General features: G+C 40.3%; 1 protein-coding gene across 12 annotated transcripts in view; it reads right to left on the bottom strand.

Annotated features, from left to right (window-relative positions):
- Positions 1-21,890, bottom strand: part of hnrnpa2b1 (heterogeneous nuclear ribonucleoprotein A2/B1) — a 29,502-nt gene that overhangs the window by 5,718 nt on the left and 1,894 nt on the right. For 3 of the 12 annotated variants that reach the window (XR_004416472.1, XR_004416473.1, XM_033047780.1), the window contains exons 2-9: positions 20,104-20,217; positions 17,964-18,110; positions 14,806-15,016; positions 13,540-13,641; positions 12,413-12,484; positions 12,260-12,339; positions 8,409-8,486; positions 199-271 (exon numbers count right to left, since the gene is read on the bottom strand). Coding sequence is in view for 7 of the 12 variants with exons in the window: in XM_033047780.1 (XP_032903671.1) it covers positions 199-271; positions 8,409-8,486; positions 12,260-12,339; positions 12,413-12,484; positions 13,540-13,641; positions 14,806-15,016; positions 17,964-18,110; positions 20,104-20,217 (877 nt within the window). In the remaining 5 variants the exon portion in view is untranslated. Of the gene's footprint in view, positions 1-198; positions 272-3,757; positions 3,878-8,408; positions 8,487-12,259; positions 12,340-12,412; positions 12,485-13,539; positions 13,642-14,805; positions 15,017-17,963; positions 18,111-20,103; positions 20,218-21,890 lie in introns of all 12 variants that reach the window. The other 9 variants (XR_004416479.1, XM_033047765.1, XM_033047779.1 and 6 more) reach the window with 6 other exon arrangements.

Raw genomic sequence — 21,890 nt, 5'->3', positions numbered from 1 at the left:
TATTTCTCCCCATGCAACCAGCTACAATTATGAATAGTTGCACATATCTAACTGGAACAAATACATGGTGTATATATTTAAATTACTTGAAGCATTCTATATTTAACAAATCTAAGTGTTAAAAGTAACTTTGAAATGGTTGCTACTGGTACTATTTACAGTAAAATGTTCAGTAATAAGAATGGATCACATACTTACCCTTGGAATGGGTTATTGAATTAGTATCTGTTACGGCCACCATATCCTCCTCCTCCACCTCCTCCATAGTTTCCTAGAATTAAATGTTTTTTAAATGATCACAAAATTCAATCAGTTTGCATGGAAAACAATGAACTATAGTACCACAAATCCTGGTTATTTTGATCACTATTCCATCTCAAATGCCATGCAATCTTCTGCTCTTGCAGGAAAGTATAACATTCTCCAATTCCTCTCATCTTAAAGAATGACAATTTCCTTTAAATACACCACAGTAATTTAAATTAGTACAATTTAGGTTTAATTTCCTAAAGTAAAATGGCACCAATCTGATGGAAAAGGTTTCAATATGAAAAATGAACCATGTCTTTCCTAGATGCAGCCAGACCTCCCGTTTCCAGTACTTCATATCTATAGTGGAGCTTCGCCCAAATATAGATTCAGAAAATAAGCAATATTACCCATTTGCAAAACCAAGATGTTAAAGTCCATCTTTTGAATACAAACCAAACCACAAGATTGAATAAAGGACTGGCACATCTCACTCTTCAAATAATATTTTAATAGGAATTCCAATTATTGTGTCATTGTTTTCTTTAAGCAGAGTTCTGCAGGGATCTGTGCTGGGACCTCTGTTGTCTGTCATAAATGACTTGGACGTAAACATAGATGGACTGGTCACCAGGATTAGCGAGGAAGCTTGCCAAAGTATAAAGATATAGATCAGCGACAGAAATGGCAGGATAAATAGCAGATGGAGTTTAAGCCAAGCAAGTCTGACATGTTGCATTTTGTGAAAATGGAATCCAAGAGTAAAGTATTAGTTGATGGCAAGACCTTTAACATCATTGATGTACATAGGGATCTTGGGGTCCGAGCTCATAGCTCCCAACACAAGTAGACACAGTGGTAAAGGAGGCAAATGGTATGCGTGTCTTCAATGACAGTGCATTGAGTAAAAGAGTCAGAAAACCATAATGCAGCTCCATCGGACATTGATGAGGCCAAACCTGGAGTACTGTGTGCAGTTGTCACTCCATTACAGGAAGGATGGGGAGAGAGTGCCAAGGATGTTTATCCGAATGCTGCCTGGATTAGACGGTACTAGCTACAAGGAGAGTTTGGACAAACTTGGTTCATTTTCTCTGGAACTCTGGCGTCTGAGAGACACGATAGAAACAAAATAAACAGATAGGGTAGACAGTCAGAACCACCAATCATCCCCTCCCAGACATGTCAAAGACTAAGAGGCATAGCATCAATACAAGTGGGGCAAAGTTTAAAGGAGATGTTTGGGCCAAGATATTTTTAAAACAGAGCGGTGAGTGCTTAGAACGTGCTATCGGTTGTTGGCAGCAGATATGATAGTGGTATTTAAGAAACCTTTGGATAGGCACACAGAGAATGGAGGGATACGGATTACGCACAGGCAGAAGAGAAAAGTTTAACTGTGCAACAGAGCCGGTTTCTGTATTGTTTTATGTTCTGTCTTGGGTATAAACTAAAACAACTAAATTTAAATTGGTTATTCATTTCTCAAGAATATAGTTCTAAACCACAAGAATGAAATATTCCATGATATTTTAAGCAAGTCAAGCTCTGAGTGACAACCTTTAGTTTTAAACATCAAAGGCCATTCTGCACCAATTACAAAAAAGCTGCAGTATGAAAATGAAATGTTTGTAGACAAAAATTCAGACTAATACTCAAGATGAAAATGGTACAAAGTAGAACTACCAAGAAACAATATGGATGAAATAATCATTCGAATGAAGAACTGCTCACTACATCAAGGAGTTTAAATAGCTGTCAATTACAAGAACTAATACTAGAGTAATGCTTCCCTCCATTAAATTTCACCAAAGCAACTTGTCAAAAGGGATAACAAGGATCAAAACAAAGACCAAACTTCTAACTGCATGCTTTTTGACTTCTGAGAAATAGTTTAAAAAAAAATTTGAAGTACAGGAATTGCAAGAATCTGCTACTTTTTCCTGATACACAAGTCTTATTCATTCAAATAGTTTTAAAAAATGAAGTGGGCACTCTAAACCATACACTCACATTTAATTGACGTGATTTTTAATGCAATGCAATATTTCCAATAGTAAATTACATTGTTTATATAAATAAGAGTGACTCTCACTTCTAATCCAATTCATAATTAAATAAATCTGAGAAACAATGTTAATTATCATAAAAAGGTTTAATTTATTTTTAATTATGCCGCATCTGAAAATGGATCCATTGTAATTAACACACAAATTTTTCTGGTGATTTAGGAATTTATTCATTGATTTGAATTCTCAAAGAATGCTCCTTTTTTTGCAGGTCAATTTCAAACAGTTTCATTTAAGGTTGGATTGTGGTTCTAATTAAATTTCAAGAAATTAATACTTAAAAGGCACAAAGACAAAGAAAATATCCAATTGAAACTTCAAGTTTACACTTAAACTTCAGCAAAATATCTAAGTATGATGCACATTGCAGATATTCAGGCTGAACATTCCAATTGTTGCTTTATTGTTACAAAGGAACAAAGCCAATTGTTACGGTTTTCCTGCGAGTTTTTACTCAGTAAGTTCTGAAATGATAATATCCATGGAATGATTAGTGCAACTGGATTACATTACTTTTCAATAACTGATCAATGTAACATGAATTTTAGCAATTAACATTTAACACTTGATTTGGCCAACTCAGATGCATATAAATTTAAAAGTCCTAATTAACCTCACCAGAGGTGGTCTTGCACAGGTTATTTCCTCCATATTGATAAAAAATATATCTAACAGGTAAAAATACATAATGCTACTCTTGTAAAATTAAGTTTTCACCAAATCAGATCACTAACAGGATGCCACTAGGCTAGCTGGAGGGCAGAATGGAAGAAAACATTTCATACATGGAACATCCAACAGACTTAACAGTACAAAGAATCTCTGAAAAGTAGTCAGTGAAAAAACAACTTGTGGACAGCAAAGTCTCAAATAATCACATATGACCAGATAGCCTTATGGGATTCTGTGCATTCCCAATGCAACAGATAGTGTCTCATCGGAAATATAGTACTTTTGACAACCTGCAACAACAGCCTCACTGGAGTCCGCCTACACCTTTGTGCTAAAGAAAACTGGATGGGTCTGGAACTTGACACAGTAGAAGATTCCACGAGGGGATAACAACTGGAATTCCATGCTGATTAATTTACAATTTATTTTAAATTATAGAGTAAGAGTGCAGTAAAAATGAATGGAGGCAACTTCACTAACATAACATTTAATACTCCACAACATAAATTTGGGCTAAACCTTCAAACCATGTTCATGGTATGCTGAATTCAAGTGATTACTGGGCAGGGCACCACATTATACTGGCAAAGAAAAAAAAATCTAACTAATCCACCCAGGCATTTAAAGCAAACAAAATCATGAAGGGTCTAATTTCCAAGAATACTTTTCATCCCAGTCAAGAGGGAACAAAACTTAATTTACTTCTATGAACTGCCCAACTTTCTACCATATAGTAACAAAAAATCAAAAAACAAAAAAAAAATTACCTCCATATGGTCCACCCATATTTCTACCTCCAAAGTTTCCACCTTTCATTGGTCCAAAATTAGAATTCTGATGATTGTAATTTCCAAAATCATTGTAGTTACCACCACCACCAAAATTTCCTAAGGTTTAAAAAAAAGGCAGATTACTACGAGTATTTTGTTCAAGCCTTTTCATTTCCTCTATTGTCCTTTGCTATTATTGTGAAAGGATTTCAATGTACTTTGTAAAATCACAACCACAAACTTTTCTGTTTACTCAGCAAATTCTCCCAAAATGTTCACCAACACTGCAAATACCTATCAGCAAAATCAATATCCAAGTTTGACATTTCTCATATTTTCTAATCACCAAGAGCGACAATGATTAATTCTAGATATTAAAAATGTATAAATTTGTCCTAAAAGAAACAAAATTATCTATTCCACTATATGTTGCAGATTCAACTGTTCTATCTATCCTTACACCCAACAGTTGCAAAATTGAAAAGTACCATTTAATTAAGGGTGGAAACACAGTACAAAACAACTGCCCCAAAACAATGATTGTTAACAGAGTCGCTATTTTTGGTGTGTGAATGCAATCTAATAAGGGGGAGAATATAGATACGAAATGGACAATTAATATATATAAAAATCAACAAGAGCTTCTATGGATATACAAAATAGAGTACCCAAGTTAAGTTTGGGTGCCCTGGAGGATGAGAGTGCGGAATAATTAATGGGAATTAAAAAAAACGGCAGAAAATTTATAGCAATATTTTGCACCAGTTTTCATGCTGCTGCAAATATGCCAAAAGGTATACCATACAGGCTTGCCTCAAGAATGAGAAAACTTGTAATAATCTCCACCATGTTAAAAAAACAAATGAGGCCAAAGGCAAGATAAGTTGTCAGGGCCCCGATGGAAATTACATCATTGATTGAAGTTTTTTAATAAATTTACGAATAAAGTATCAGTGGATTAGAAAACCAAATCTGTTTTACTTGTTCAAGAGAAGGGAGGCAAAAAGGAAATTGTAGGCCAGTTATTTTTACTTCAGTTGGCAAAATGTCAGATTCCATAAATTTATTAAATAGCAAGTCATTTAGAGAAGCACAATGCAATCAAACCAAGCCTCTCCATTAATGGAAAGCAAACCCAGCTTATCTGATCTCTTACCATAACTTAAGTCCTGCAGTCCAAGCAATATCCTGGTAAATTGTCCCTGCAGGTTCTCCAATGCAATAATTATTCCAGTAGTATGGTGATCAGATCTGCACACAATACTCCAAGTACCATCTCAGTTTTTTTCCAGTTGCAAAACAACATGTCTAATATTTGTGCCCTGACCTATGACAGCAAGCATGCCATATACCTTCACCACATTTGCAGGTGTTGCCACTTTCACCTGCACAAATTATGCCAATAAAAGCTCAAGACCCTTCACAGCTCCAAATATTTCCCTTCAGAGTTGTTACTGAAAAATTTAGATACCTTGGAGCTTACGTGACTAGAAAATAGACCTCTATTTCAAACAAATTTCCCACCACTAATCTTTAAACTAAATACCCACATTCAATTCTGGAAAACACTCCCTATTTCCCTTATAGGTAGAGTGAATGCCATAAAGATGATCTTCCTTCCACAATTCCTATACTTATTTCAATCAATATCGATATATCTGCCCAAAAGTTAAAAAAAATTTTTTTGACTATTATTACAAATTTCATTCGGGACTACAAAACGCACAGAATACACAAAAGACATTTGTGTAAACCTAAAGAAAATGGAGGATTAGCTCTTCCTAATTTCCTTTTCTACTACTGGGCGACTAATATTAAAAACATAATTTTCTGGATGGATGATACGTGTCAACAGGTAAATTGGTTAAAAAAGGAGAGGGAAGATTGTTTGCCTTTTAACATAGGCGCGGTTCGTCTTTCTCCAACACATCTGAATAAATCAACGTATGAGCAAAATCCGATAATACACAGTACCCTACGTATCTGGAAACAGTTGAAATTAAGTCCAACTGAGACATTTCTCTCTCCTTCTACAAATCGCTAACAATCCCTCGTTTAAACCGTCTACTTTAGATATGGCGTTTGCGCAATGGAAACACTCAGGAATTGAAACGGTGGGAGATCTCTACGAGAAGGGGATTTTCCTCTCGTTTCAAGAACTACAGGAGAAATATCATTTGAACAAGCAATCTCTTTAGATATCTTCAAATCCGAGATTATGTAAAAACATACACACAAGACTGTCGTTTTATTGGTCCAGATATACTAGACGATTGTTTGAATAGAAATGCCGACACAAGCAAGTTCACATCTTACATTTATAACATTCTTTTAAATGCGCATACCCCATCTTCTGAGATGTATAGGCGAGCATGGGAAGACGAGTTGGGTTTATTAATTTCATAGGATAGCTGGGAGGAAAGCCTGCTATACATACATTATTGCTCTCTCAATGTCAGGCATTCCCTGATAAAATTTAAAATACTGCATAGGCTTTACTACTCAAAGACTAAATTGAATAAGATCTTCCCAACAGTCTCCCCTATTTGTGATAAATGCTACCTTCAAGAAGCGACTTTAACCCATTCCTTTGCTTCCCGTATAAAGATACAAAACTTCTGGAGTGGAATATTTGATATCTTCTCTAAAATACTTTAAATTAAACTGGAGCCAGATATAAAACTGATAACATTAGGTATGTCAGAAGCTTGTTCTAAGCTAACGATATTTCAAAGTGTCCTTGACTACGGCCTAATAACTGCGAAAAAACTCATACTCAAATTTTGGAAAAAGACAACAGTTCCCACAGTAAAGATGTGGATTACTGACATGTCCGAGACACTACATTTAGAAAACATTAGGCTTGTTTTGGCTGAAAAAGCAGATCAATTTCTCAAAACGGTCTCCTTTCACTGAATTTCTGTGTGTGTGTGTGTGTGTGTTTATATTATAATATTATTATTATATAACTAAAACTATAACTAAAACTCCCATCTTGTTATCTGCAAGTTTGCGTTGTTTCTCAATTTGCACAAAAACGGCACACGATAACGCTACGATTTTTGGCCCACCTTACTTTGTGTAGCACACTGTCCTGTGCTGCAAATGAAACAAGTTTTGTTCAGATCGATGGTATATTTTATATTTCAGAAGTCATTACGTTTTAAAAAAATCAACTTAAAACAGCACCCCCACCCGCGCATGCGCAGTTAGGGGCGAGTTCCCGTGCACGTCTTTATTGGCGCTGCAAAGGGCATCCGATGGGTCCTCAGCCACACCTGTGAAGTTGGAGCTTTTCCAATATTCAGATGGCAATTTTTTTTTCACAACGGCAAGATTAATTGGTCAGGAGGGATAGTGGGGGGGGGGGGGGGGAAGAGAAAATAGGGGAGACGAGGAGTGGGGGAGATAGAGGGATAGGAGGGGGTAGGAAGGGGAGAGGTTATGAAAAGAGGGAGGGAGTGACTGGGGGTAGGGGAAAGGAGAGGGAGGGATTGGGGGAGCGGAGGAGAGGGGAAAGAAGAGGGAGGGTGAAGAGGAAGGGGAGGGAGTGCTGGAGGATGAAGTCAAATGAGCCGCGCCTGCGCAATTGGGGGCTATGGGTCAGTTGGAATATTGCGTTGAGGAAGGGGTTCCGTTGGGGGACAGCGACCCAACGGGTCACAATTAGTCTAGTAACGAACTAAAATTAGAACTGTTTTATCTGAAGCTTAATAGAATCAGAGGGTGGTCTTATAAAACTTACAAGATCTTAAGATGTCTGCACTGATGAAAGTCTAGAACAAAGTTACAAGAGGGTGATCATTTAAACAGAGGTGTACTGGAATTCCTAGTGAAGGTGGCAAGTCCCTGGAATTCTCTACCCAGAAGGGCATTAAAGCTAGAACATTGGAGGCTTAAAATAAATTTTTGCAAAAATCAGGGAATTGAGAATTGTGAAACTGGCACAGAAGAGATCCTGAGCCAGGACAAGCTTGAGGAGCCAGAAGGCCTACTCCCACTTTTATTGTCATGACCTTTAAGCATCAATTTACATTAATTATTTCACCGCTGATCTAAACACTTGGGGCAATTTACAGAGAACAATTAAAATACCAACCTGCACATGTTTAGGATGTGGGAAGAAATTGTTTCAGGGCAAATATGCAAATTCCACATAGAAATTGACATGAGTCCAGGTCAAACACATGTTGCTGGAGCTGCAAAGGAGAAGCTCTGCTGGCAGCACTATTGTGCAGTTCTTCTCAGGAGAGCACACTTGGTGCACATAAATGGTTGCATCAGTTTTCTCAGATCAAATCATATTCCTGCCTTGAACCAATTTAAGATATTTACTTGTATCTTTTAAAACAACCTCAAATGATTGGCAGGAAAGGCTGAATCTGGAACAATTGTTCAATTCTGAATTTGTTTGGGATGGTGCTTTTCCATCTACAATTTCTGAACACCCTCCGATCCTCAAGAGGAAAACAATTTTGGAAACTTGACATTATTCAACAGATCAGTTCAAAAGCAATTTGTCCATTACTCCAATTCTGTACAAAGTTACCACACATGCAAAGCAGTGGTACTTAACACAGCAATTATATTGTATGCCATCCTTCAGGGACCAAAAATATTTTCTCAACAGCAGTAGCAAAGTACTCACCACCATAATTTCCACCTCCATCATAGCCACCACCCTGATTGCCAAATCCTCCACCAAATCCAGCGCCATAGTTACCACCTTAATAATAGAAAACAGATTAAATAATTGGGTGAATTTGGCAAGCTGCGCAATTGTGGCTCGCTGCACAATTTAACCCAATAAGGCAAGATTCAACCACCCAAGAGCTAAGCTGTTCAACAAAAATGTTTCCTCAAGAAGTAGAAATGAAGTTGTGCTTGAAAGCAAGAAAGGAAATTAAATTCACACAGAAAGGTGCAGATACAACTCATAACCAACAGACCCACCCAAATAAAAACAGCAAGTTTAACTAAACCTGGAAAAGTTTGAGTGGAAGTAACAAAAAAGTCAGAAAGCAACCATAGACCTTTAAATCATTGGCTCACAGTTGCTTAGAGCACAAGCAGGGAAACATAAATTATACATGAGGCACCATAAATAAAGGGAGATATTAATCTGCTCATTGATTGGACTAATGAATCTGGCATGGGATTCCTGTTTGAACAATTTGCACAAGGGATTGTTTCTTAAGAACAATATTTCAGAATACAGCCAGGAACAGGTTATTTTACATTTGGTCACGTCATGAGGTGGACTTGATATTATCTTGCGGTTAAGGATCCTCAGGGGAGCAGTGATTACAACACAGAACGCAAAATAAAGTTTAAGATTCCAAAACCAGCATTCTCAAATGAGTGTAATCCTCAGAAGACTAAGGAAGATCAGCATAGCTGACTCGACCATTACAGATGGACTGTAAAAAGCACCCCATCAGGATGCACCAGTTTGGTTTGGCATCAACTCTGCCGGAGACAGCACAAAATTGGAGAATTGTGAATGTAATTCAGTCCATTCACACAGATCAGTCTCCCCACCATCAAATTTATCTACACTGCACGCTGTCTCAGAAAAGCAGCTAACATAATCAAAGACCATTTTCATCTGCGTCCTTCCTTTTCCCATTGAGCAGAACATACACAAGTTTGAAAGGATGTACCACCAGATTCAGAACGGCTTCTTCCCCAGAAGATTGAACGGGTTCCCTCATAATGAAGGGGGTAGATCCAAATTCTCAACCTACCCGATTGCAGCCTTTACACTTAAAAACAAATCTTTCCTATCTCTGCAACACAATGTTCTGCACTCTGGTACTTTTATATTTGCACATTCCTGTTATACCCATGTATGATCAATTTGTTTGGATAGAATACAAAAATTCTCACTCAATCGCACTAACATGACAATACTAAACCAATACAAAGCAATAGAGTAACTGTAAAATAGGCTAATAGGCAATTGATCAGCAGCACAGATAGGGGAGAAGCTATTTTATACTAATCAGCAACAATTTAACCCAATCAAACAGCAGAATATGAAAAAAATAAAGATACATTTAATGGACTAGTTAAATAAAAGCTGCAAATTCAATCAGGAAGATAACGGCTTGATGTCAAACTAGAAGAGAAATAAGGATCTGAACTAAGTATTGGTCCTCTAATCTGTATCAACAAACAAAGGCAAATATTTAAAAACTAGAACATTTTACAAAATGTGAAAACTATCAAATGAACAGAGAATTTTTCAGGATTCAGCAGTGGTGAACTAAAGCGCCAACATGGAAAATAGATGAAATGGATATCTATATCTGATATTTAAAACAAAATAATTTTGCACGTGTCATGATGGAAGACACTGCAAATATTCAAAACCGAACAATATTATTAAATAGTTTGGAAAAAAAGTACCATAAGGGACAAAACATGAGAAACTGGTTTCAAAAGTCAACAAGTTTCAGGATATCAGTGGATTGCAAAATAGTAAATGTGGCCTTGTTTTCAAAGAGGAGCGGCTCTCCAATATGTATCAGATTTCCCTTTAAACTAATGGTCTAATTTTGCCCATTACCAAAGGCAGACAATTACATGTACCTACCCATCTGCTAATCCTCCTGTTGCATGCAATTTACAGCCATCATCCGAAATCTACCTGGCCGATATAAACCCTAACCCGAAGATTCCTTTAAGCTCTAATACATTACTTTCCAAATGAGAAAAATAAATTAAACTAGACCAAGTGCAGACCCGTTGGGTCTGTTCCCCCAATGTGTGGTTGCAGGGGAAGGGGGGGGGGGGGGGGGGCCGCATGCGGCGTCACACACACTAACTACCCCCCTTGATATTATATTAATATGCTCCTTTTACCCCATTACCGCCCTATCCAGTGACGCATAGCCCCCAACTCGCAGGCGTGTCTTGAGAGGGAGGGGGGTAGAGAGTAAAGAGCAGAGAGAGAATGGGGAGAGACAGAGAGAAAGGGGCAGACAGAAGGGCAAGAGACAGAGGGAGAGGGGGTGGAGGAGAGGGAAGGTGGGTGAGGGGAGGACGGTGGGGGAGGAGGGGTGAGAGATGGGAGGAGAGAGAGGGACTGAGAGGGGGGGGGAGGGAAGGGGGGGGTGGGGAGGGGATGGGGTGGAGGGTAGGGGGTAGGGGATGGGTGGAGGGGAGGGCAGGAGGGAGTTGGGGTAGAGGAGAGGGGGATGAAGTGTGGAGGGAGGGGGAGACGGGTACGGGGAGAGAGGGGGAAAGAGTGTGGAGAGAGGGGGACGGGTAGAGAGGGGGAATGAGTGGAGAGGGAGGGGGAGATGGGGTAGGGAGAGAGGGGGAAGAGTGGGGAGGGGTAGGGGGAGAGAGGGGGAAGAGTGGGGAGGGAGGGGCAGTCCATCTATTCCCCACTCTCTATCACCCCCACTCCTCTCCCTCTATTCCCACACTCCCTCCTCACCTCCCCCATTCCCCCCTCTCCCTCAATCCCCCCCACTCCCTCTGTTCACCTCCCCAGGATCTCGCCTGTCCTCCAGATCTGCAGAACTTGCTCGTTCAGAGGGGAACACAGAACAGGGAGGAGTCAGAGAGCCAAATACCAGGGGGTGGGGTGGGTTGTTGACGTAACTCGGCCTCGAGTTAATGCAGCAATTTGCTTCCCATTATCCTTTAAATTCTGGCAATGGTTTCTGTCTAGTATCATCCCTGAAGTTTCAAAGCTAGAGACTCAACAATCATAACCAGTTTTCTAGGTAAGAGTGCCTTTATTTATCACATACACCAGATATGAACTGGAATAACGAAGTTTTCACATATTGCAATTTTACAAAAAAAGTATAAATATGTTATTAAGTTAAATGATCCATTTTAGTGCAAAAACCAAAAGCCACAGTAGTTTAAAATCTGTAGTGTTCAGTAGGGCTAAGATGTGGTTGTGATGAGTGGTTCAAGAATCCATTTGTTGTTGGGAGGAAGCCATTCTAGAACTTGGACATAATAGATCTTAGGCTCCTGTATCTTTTTCCCCATACGGTAGCAACAAAAAGAGAATAGGGCCATGGCGATAGAGTCTTTGATGCACACCACCAGGGACAACAGTCCACAAATCCCGTTGTCTGAGTAACAAATTCCGTTTCTAATTATTTTAAACAACTTTTTAAAAACAAATGTTCATTTTCACAAATCATGTTTTAGAACTCTTTCTTCCTTTAGTCCTATGCGCTTCACTGTCAACTGTGCTTACTTCTACTCATCCCTCATGTCAATTTCCACTACTCCCCGCCCCTAATAGTGCTTTCATTTCTAAGCCAAGCTTATTCGTTACAGCTATTAAAGAGGCCAAATGGAAATATCACCAAGCTCAGGACCAGACTCCGCTGCTTGCATCATCAAAATGCATGCGGTAAAACGTTGAAGAATCAGCAGGTATTTGATGGAAGCAGACTCCAGTTACATACCAACACCTTTCAGAAAGGGTGGATCTTAAAAAAATACTTCTGCGATCAAACTTACCACCTCCACCATATCCATTGAAACCAGGACCATCACCAAAACCACGACCACCTCCAAATCCATCTGCAATAATAAAATAACTTAAAAGACAGACACCATAAAGTAATAAATAAGTATTTTCTTTAAATAAGCAAAGCTATCATAAAAGCTTACGAGATCCACCTCCAAAGTTTCCACCACGACCCACAGGAAAATTGCCACGAGAGTCTCCTCTAAATCCTCCACCTGTCATTTATAATATTGTTATTTACATATTGAAGAAATACTAAATGATAACAAAAATGCAGAATACTGGTAACAGCCATTAGCTCATGCACTCTGTCATTTGATAGATTTAACTACCAATGTCATTCTTCAGCGACATCTTTACATTTACCCCAAATCTAACAACCCTAATATCCAAAAATCTGGATAATGTATTCAGCAACTCAACTGTCACAGTGCACCTCTGAGAATTCCAAATATTCCTATGCAGAAATTTCTCATCTCTTCTAAATGATTAAGCACTTATTGTAAAATCAGGAAAAACCATAATATAAACACCTCTTAAAAGCTAATCTAACATACAAATTACTCTAAACTCTCAAGGCCAGTCCGTTTACTCTCTAACATAATAGGATAACCGCACTAATCTAGCAAATCTCTCTCCAAAATAGGAGAGCAGATACATACATAGCCTAAGAATGCCCCCGTTAGCACCCAACATGAAGCATCTTTACCCTTTCACTCACATCTTGCAAAGAAGGCCAACCTATCATTTAGCTTTCTGACCACTCGGGCTCTGTGTGCTTATGTCCATTTGTCCTGTATCAAGACACTCAAGTCCCTCTGATCAACAATGGCTTGCAATCTCCCAATATTAAAGTATTTTGCATTTTGTATTCAAAATGCACACAACACGCTCTTGAAGCAAAACTGCAATTCCCTCATATATCAGGCTTCCATTTAGGTCTAACATTTAAATACAATATACTTAATTCTCCTCATCCAAATCACTAATTTAGATTGAGAAGCTGGGACCCCCTTCAACCGTTGTAATGTAAACCATCCAATGTAAACCCCAATCCATAATCCTTCCAAGTGCACCGATAAAATTTCCTGAAATAGTTGCCACCATTTTCCCTATATCAACCCAACTGATCTGCAACTCCCCATATATTATCATCTGTATTCTCAGTGTCTTTTGCAATTTCATACATAATCACCCCCCCCCCCCCCCAATGAAAATCTGTAAAACATTACCCCGTAATAAATGTTGTCTACCAGTTTGGATAACATACCTCCTCGTCCCATCCGGGTACTTTGTGCCTCCATTATTTCCTGACGAGACAGCGCTTTTCTCACTTCTGCATTGTGGCCATTAACATAATGATACTTTTGAACTGGAAGAAAAATTTACAAGAGTATGCAAAGTATTACCAAGAATCTTTACAATGATCAAAAGATTTTAAAATTTGAAGCGTTGATTTTACAATACCTAGAGCACGTATTGTGAAATTGTTAACTAGAGGCCTTTTAGAATACTGACATTTATAGATTTCTTCTATGCATCCTGGATAGAACTGATGATGTGCAGTTATCCCCAATTTGAAGTAGCCATACAGAGCCCAGTTTGTTATATTCCACCTACTAGTCCTCAAATTCAATATTTGTTTATTTTTTCTAAATGTCTTCATAACCTCACCTTCCCTGCAATTCAGTGTACAAAGTTATACATTCCCACTTTCTCTTGCTCAACAACTTCTTGTACACACTTCATTGATCATCAGGTTTATTTCGTTAATATCCTCATGAATCACTTAATTAACTGCCCTTGTTTACCTCAACTGACTCTAGTTTTGTATCAAAGTACTTTCAACACACGGAAGGTGATTAAAAAAATCATTTTACACAATGCAAGCACAAGATTTCCCTTCTCCACTGTGGAACAGGAAATACTTGATTCGGCCAAATTTCATCATATAAATCCCATATCACGCCATCTTTTCCTATGACACAGTAAACCATTTCAGGCCAATGCTCATGCTGGCTCTCCAAGCAAATCCACTTCTGTCAGCTTTTCCTGTAACCCATTCCTCCCATATTCCCACCAATCACCTATACACTAGGGACAATTTAAAGTGGCCAATTAACACATTAACTAAGTTTTAAAATTTAGGAGTAATCCAGAATACCTAGGGGTATTAAAGCCCTGCTGAGAAAATGAAAATGCCGAACAGATAGCACTATCTGTTCAGGGGCTGCATGTTCTCTACATAGCATGATTGTATACAATCCAGTTGAAAGTGAGAGGCAGCATCGCTACCACTGTGCTACCCATAGTACCAATAACAATTTCAATCAATAATGAAAATGAGCATTACAAAGGAAACTATCTGTAATCTGTAATGCGTGAAGCAGAAGTAGTTCCTACGCTAGATTTCCCCCCCCCCCCAGAATCCTAGAAGCCAGAAAACATGGGATGGGGAAAGAAAGAGGAGTGGAGGAGAAAAGAGAAAAATAAAGAATTATGTAATGAATAAAACAATTCTGTTAAAGTCGCTTACGGACTACTTTGTCCACCGGATCATGGTCATCAAATGATACAAATGCAAATCCTCTTTTTTTCCCACTTTGTCGGTCGGTTATTACATCAATGGATTCTATTTTCCCATAGTTCTTAAAATACGCTCTGAGGTGATGTTCATCAGTGTCATCTTTTATTCCACCAACAAATAATTTCTTCACAGTTAAGTGAGCACCTGGTTTCCCAGATTCCTAGAAAAAAGTATATTTTAATCACTAAATAACTGTAAATAATGAGTTGGATTGTGCTCCATACAACCCGTTGTCAGCACACAACCAAGTGCTAATCCCCAAAACATATATGCTTGTCAGCATTAGATGCTTTTACTTAGTTCCCCTGAGAAGCAGAGCAGACCCAGTGGCAATCTGGGCTCAGACAATGGCAGTGGCTAAAGGAACATTTAAACAATACCACCAGAAAAAAGGTTTCAAAAAATTGAGACACCATCTCTGGAAGTTTTGCAATCATGAACATTTGGTTCCTAAAGTGTAATGTTGGCCAAATAAAGAAATAGGATGTCAACTAAAAAAGTCTAAAATAAAACAAATAGAATATATCGTTAACAAGGGAAGTCATAGGCTACGCCAGTTAGAAAATTCAACATAATTAACAATATAACCCAGGATAAATATATAACTACATACCATGCAACTTGGAATAGTACAAATGCAGAATTATAACTGAGAACAGCAAACCATCCACACCTCATCTCAATTAATGCTGCAATTCAAATTGCTACCAAAATTAGTCATGACCAGCCAGTTGTCATTGATATCTGCCCAACAATGTTTATGAAAGAACCAAATATGTGACAGTGAATTAATAATTCAATCTTAGATTGGAAGAAATATGTACATTTTATAAATTCCCCGCACTTTGCGCATGGGAAATCAATGCATACCAAATTGGATTGTTTTTCTTGAAATTATGACAAGAGGATGGATAAGGGTGGGGGGTGTAGGAGAGGATGAGGTCATAGATGTGGACATTAAAAAGGCCTTCGACAAGATTTTGCATGACAGGCTGGTCCGAAAGGTTAGAACACATCGAATTTAAGACAAGCTAACAGATTGGAAACAAAATTGGTTTGGTGCTTGGGTCCTTGAATGGAGTCAAGGTGGGAGGTAAACTCCATCCATCGCATTACACCCCCCCCCCCCCCCTCCCCTTGACTCCATTCAATCGCGTTACCTCCCCCCTTGACTCCATTCAAGGACCCAAGCAGTCTTTCCAGGTGTGGCAGAGGTTCGCCTGTACCTCCTCCAACCTCATCTATTGCATCCGCTGCTCTACATCGGTGAGACCAAGTGTAGGCTTGGCGATCGCTTCGCCGAACACCTCCACTCGGTTCGCAATAACCAACTCGATCTTCCGGTGGCTCAGCACTTCAACTCACCCTCCCATTCCGAATCCGACCTTTCTGTCCTGGGCCTCCTCCATGGCCAGAGTGAGAACCACCGTAAATTGGAGGAGCAGCACCTCATATTTCACTTGGGCAGTTTACACCCCAGCTGTATGAACATTGACTTCTCTAATTTCAGGTAGTCCCTACTTTCAATGCATTTTACGCACGCTTTGATAGGGAGAATGACTATCGACCAGTGGTGGTGAAGTGCTTTGAGAGGTTGATCATGGAGCAAATCAACTCCTACCTCGACAAAAACCTGGACCCACTGCAGTTCACTTAACGCCACAACAGATCAACGGTGGATGCGATCTCGCTGGCCCTCCACTCCGCTCTGGACCACTTGGACAACAAAAACTCATATGTCAGGCTGTTATTCATCGATTACAGCTCGGCATTTAACACAATCATCCCCTCCAAGCTGGTTACCAAACTCACAGAACTGGATCTCTGCGCATCCCTCTGCAATTGGATCCTCAACTTCCTCATTCACAGACCACAGTCTGTTCGTATTGGTGGAAATGTGTCAGCCTCGATAACAATAAGCACGGGAGCACCTCAAGGCTGCATGCTCAGCCCTCTGCTGTACTCACTCTATACTCATGACTGCGTAGCCAGTCACAGTGCGAACTCCAAGTTCGCTGACGACACCACTGGTGTGGGACGTATCACTGATGGGGATGAGTCAGAGTACAGAAGAGAGATCGAGCAACTGTCCATATGGTGCCAGCGCAGTAACCTGGCCCTCAACACCAGCAAAATCAAGGAACTGATTGTGGACTTTGGAAGGAGTAGGAGGGGGATCCACAGCCCCATCTATATCAACGGGTCGATGGTTGAAAGGGTCAAGAGCTTCAAATTCCTGAGCGTGCACATCTCTGAAGATCTCTCCTGGTCCGAGAACACTAATGCAATTATCAAGAAAGCTCATCAGCGCCTCTACTTCCTGAGAAGATTACGGAGAGTCAGTTTGTCAAGGAGGACTCTCTCTAACTTCTACAGGTGCACAGCAGAGAGCATGTTGACCGGTTGCATCGTGGCTTGGTTCGGCAATTTGAGCGCCCTGGAGAGGAAAAGACTACAAAAAGTAGTAAACACTGCCCAGTCCATCATCGGCTCTGACCTTCCTTCCATCGAGGGGATTTATCGCAGTCGCTGCCTCAAAAAGGCTGGCAGCATCATCAAAGACCCACATCATCCTGGCCACACACTCATCTCCCTGCTACCTTCGGGTAGAAGGTACAGGAGCCTGAAGACTGCAACAACCAGGTTCAGGAATAGCTACTTCCCCACAGCCATCAGGCTATTAAACCTGGCTCAGACAAAGCTCTGATTATTAATAACCCATTTTCTGTTATTTGCACTTCATCAGTTTATTTATTCATGTGTGTATATATTTATATTATGGTATATGGACACACTTATCTGTTTTGTAGTAAATGCCTACTATGTTCTGTGTGCTGAAGCAAAGCAAGAATTGCATTGTCCTATACAGGGACACATGACAATAAACTCACTTGAACTTTCTCCTCCCCTTCTCAGCTCACTCAGCCCACTGGCTCCACCCTTTCCTTTCTTTTTCCCGCCCCCCTCACATCAGTCTGAAGAAGGGTTTCAACCCAAAATGTCTACCTTCGATTTTCCAGCATCCGCAGTTCATTCATAAACTTGAGGTTATTCATTAATTTAGTTCATTATCTTTATTTGTGGAAAACCCCACATTGAAACCTTACCTCTCTTGCCACTGCACGTTTAGGCTCCACCACACGACCATCAATTTTATGAGGTCTTGCAGCCATTGCATCATCAACTTCTTCAGCAGCTGAAAATGTCACAAATCCAAACCCTCTTGATCTTTTGTTTAGAGGATCCCTCATGACCTGCAAAGAAAGTGACTTCTAAGTCCATAAACTTGATAAATCTGAAAAAAAGCATAATTAATAGCTGCCCTCTCACATTAGTACATTGGAACTATTTATGTGAAGGCTTATGCTAGTTAGCTGAGCCCTTGAATGCCAAAATTCAAATCTATTCTAAATGTAAATTTCATGAAGACACGTTGAAATCTTAATAAATGACCAGATTTCAAGAATTTAAAAAAAGTGACTGGCATTCCTCTTCTGAATGCTAAAAAAATTAAGATATGATTTAATAAGTTTAACTATTCTGATAATGTTGTACAATTAAAATAAGTTCAAAGTCATGTGTTAATTTATTTTTTATTTAAAGAGATTACAGTGGGCTATAAGCCACTTGAAGGTCAATGATTTAAAATCATTGCTTTCATAGCAAAAGGATTTGAGTATCGGAGCAGGGAGGTTCTACTGCAGTTGTACAGGGTCTTGGTGAGACCACACCTGGAGTATTGCGTACAGTTTTGGTCTCCAAATCTGAGGAAGGACATTATTGCCATAGAGGGAGTGCAGAGAAGATTCACCAGACTAATTCCTGGGATGTCAGGACTGTCTTATGAAGAAAGACTGGATAGACTTGGTTTATACTCTCTAGAATTTAGGAGATTGAGGGGGGATCTTACAGAAACTTACAAAATTCTTAAAGGGTTGGACAGGCTAGATGCAGGAAGATTGTTCCCGATGTTGGGGAAGTCCAGGACAAGGGGTCACAGCATAAGGATAAGGGGGAAATCCTTTAAAACCGAGATGAGAAAAACTTTTTTCACAGAGAGTGGTGAATCTCTGGAACTCTCTGCCACAGAGGGTAGTTGAGGCCAGTTCACTTTTTTTTTTGTTGCAGTTTTAGTTAGTCCTGTGCCCTGTTTGTGGGAGAGATAGTCTTTTTAATGTGGGGGGTAGGGGGTAATAATATTTCTAGGTCCCTACCTGGTCGGTGAGGCAGCTTTTTCTCCGGGCTGCCCTGTCGACCCGTCCTCGTGGCCTACCAGCGGGCGTGGAGCGCCGTTTCCTGGCGGGGACCGCCCAGCACCTCGGCTTCAGTGGCGGCACAGCGCTGGAGCGCTATCGCGGAGCGGGCGATGCCTTGCCTAGGTCGCCGCGCTGGAGCTCCGGTGAGCTGTGACCGCCGAGTTCAACACCGGGCTGCGGGTCTGCAGAGCGGGCGGCGCCGACTTTAACATTGGGAGCCTGGGAGCTCCAAACCGGCGCGGCCTTGTCGGCTTCGGAAGCCGCGGTCCCCAGTTAGGAAGCGGCCGTTCCAGGTGGCCCAGCCGCTGAAAGGACTCTCCCGACGCCGGGGCAACAGCATCCGGCCAGGAACATCGGGGCTCCGTAGAGGCAATAGCGGAGGCCTCAATAGGCCTGACTTTGGGAGAACTGGGGATGGGGACTGGACATTGTGCCTTCCCCCACAGTGGTAACCATTGTGGGGGGATGATTTTCTGTGTGTAATGTGAATATGTTAGTTTGTGTCCAAGATGGCTGTCGGAAGGGAGAGTGGACGTGGCGCGCTTTAGCTGCTGCCGCTGCTCTCTTCACATTGTGTTTTTGATTTTTTGTCTTTGGAGCGAATTCTGTCTTTAATTTGTGTATTGGTGATGTCCTTATTATTTATTTTACTCCGACTATATGTTTTTTCTCTCTTGTTAATTTTCTGTAAGGTGTCCTTGAGACTTTGAAAGGCGCCCGCAAATAAAATTTATTATTATTATTATTATTGGCTATATTTAAGAGGGAGTTAGATGTGGCCCTTATGGCTAAGGGAATCAGAGGGTATGGAGAGAAGGCAGGTACGGGATACTGAGTTGGATGATCAGCCATGATCATATTGAATGGCGGTGCAGGCTCGAAGGGCCGAATGGCCTACTCCTGCACCTAATTTCTATGTTTCTAAAATTACAGCAAGTCTATTTGAAAATCTTACCTGGTAAACAGTTATATTTAAAATTTCAGAACTTACCACACAGTCTGTCAGCTTTCCCCATTGTTCAAAGTGGCCTTTTAAGTTTTCTTCTGTTGTATTAAAACTGAGACCGCCGATGAACAGCTTGCGATACTGCTCTTTATCCCGGTTCTGGGGAGAGATTCAATAGGTTAAATAATTTAACCAGCAGTCCTGCTACAAAAATAAGAGGATACTCCAGCATCAGGTCCATGTGCAAAGGTATATTGCAGAGGGTTATGGGAGGTCTTTAAAGAGCATTTTGTATCTTAGCCTGGTAAAAAATAAAAAACACCTCAGTAGTGAGAAAATTAATTATTTTAAAAATAGGACCAGGCTGCTGACTGAAGAAGACAGTGCACAGCAGCTCAGTGGGTTAAGCAGCATCACAGAACATGGATAGGTGATTTCTCTGGCTGGGTCCCTTCTTCACAGGGGTGGGGGAAGCTGAGAGGGGCAGGATAAAGCCTGGCAGGTAATAGGCCTACTTACTGGCTTTGTTCTCCTCTTTCAGCCCCCCCCCCCCCTCCTCACTTACGATCGGCCTGAAGAAGGGCCCAACCGAAATGTCACCTTTCGAGATTTCTCCTGAGATGCTCAATTTCGGTTTAGTTTAATGTCACGTGTCGAGGGACAGCGAAAAGCTTTTGTTGTATGCTATCCAGTCAGCAGAAAGACAATACAACAAAACTGTGTCTTATTTTGTAAACCAGCATCTGCAGTTTCTTGTTTCTACCCATGGATTAATATTTTTAAAGCCGAAAGCTTCAAGGGATTTTACCAAGACTGACTAAATTTAAAATGTGTACATGCAAAAAAAGTACCCACATCCATACAGAACAATACTCTGCTCTACTTACCTCAAATACTGTTCTACACCCAGTTGCCCTACTGCTGGTCCAGTGTTGTGTACAGGATAAGCTGAAACACTTCTAAAATTGATCTGATGCTATAATCTCACACTACATTGACTATTTCCATTTGCACTCTCTAAAGCTTACATTTACCACTACTTAATGGAGAGCGAAGTTGACCCCAGCAATATTACCATCTGTAACCTTACCTCATTTTTCACCTATGGAGAAAGCTGAAAAAGGAGGCAGGACAGAGCCAGCAGGCAATATTACCACAAAAGTTGATTATTCCAATGCCATTTCTCAATTTATATAGATAAGATCTTATTCCAAACTGTCATGGCAATCCCTGTCAAGTGTTACTGTGTTAATTTAATAACATTAATGTCAAACCAATCAGGGGACAAAAATGTAAAATCTCATTATATTCAAAATTCCTTGTCTTTGCCATTTCAAGACCTCCAATCCAAGCATGGCATTAGTACAACCCCATTACTTTTCTCACGCTAAGAACCATCTAGGCCTATACTCAAATTCCCTCCATTAACTCTACTTGTCCACTGGCAGACATCAATTGTAAACAAAGTGTGTTGATTTGTCCCCTTGGAAGTGAGTTTTGGTCTGAATATGCTCTTGGCATCACAACATATTCTACGCTCCTGCTCGGTGCCTCAGGTCAGCTGATCAGTTGCTCCTGGAGGTACCGAGGTCTAAGCGGAAGCTCAGAGGGGATAGAGCCTTCTCTGTTGCTGCTCCGACATTATGGAACACTCTACCTTTGCACATTAGACAGGCCCCTTCACTGTCCATTTTCAAAACTAGTCTTAAAACCCTTTTCTATTCCTTGGCTTTCGACCCTGCATGAGACTTTGCTCCTGTTTTAGTGTTTCTATTGTTTTTACTGTTTTGTTTTATGTTTATGATTAGTCATGTACAGCACTTTGTTGCAAC

Source organism: Amblyraja radiata, chromosome 2 (genome assembly GCF_010909765.2).
Source record: "Amblyraja radiata isolate CabotCenter1 chromosome 2, sAmbRad1.1.pri, whole genome shotgun sequence".
Taxonomy (NCBI): Eukaryota; Metazoa; Chordata; class Chondrichthyes; order Rajiformes; family Rajidae; genus Amblyraja; species Amblyraja radiata.
This window is presented reverse-complemented; position numbering and strand designations above follow the sequence as displayed.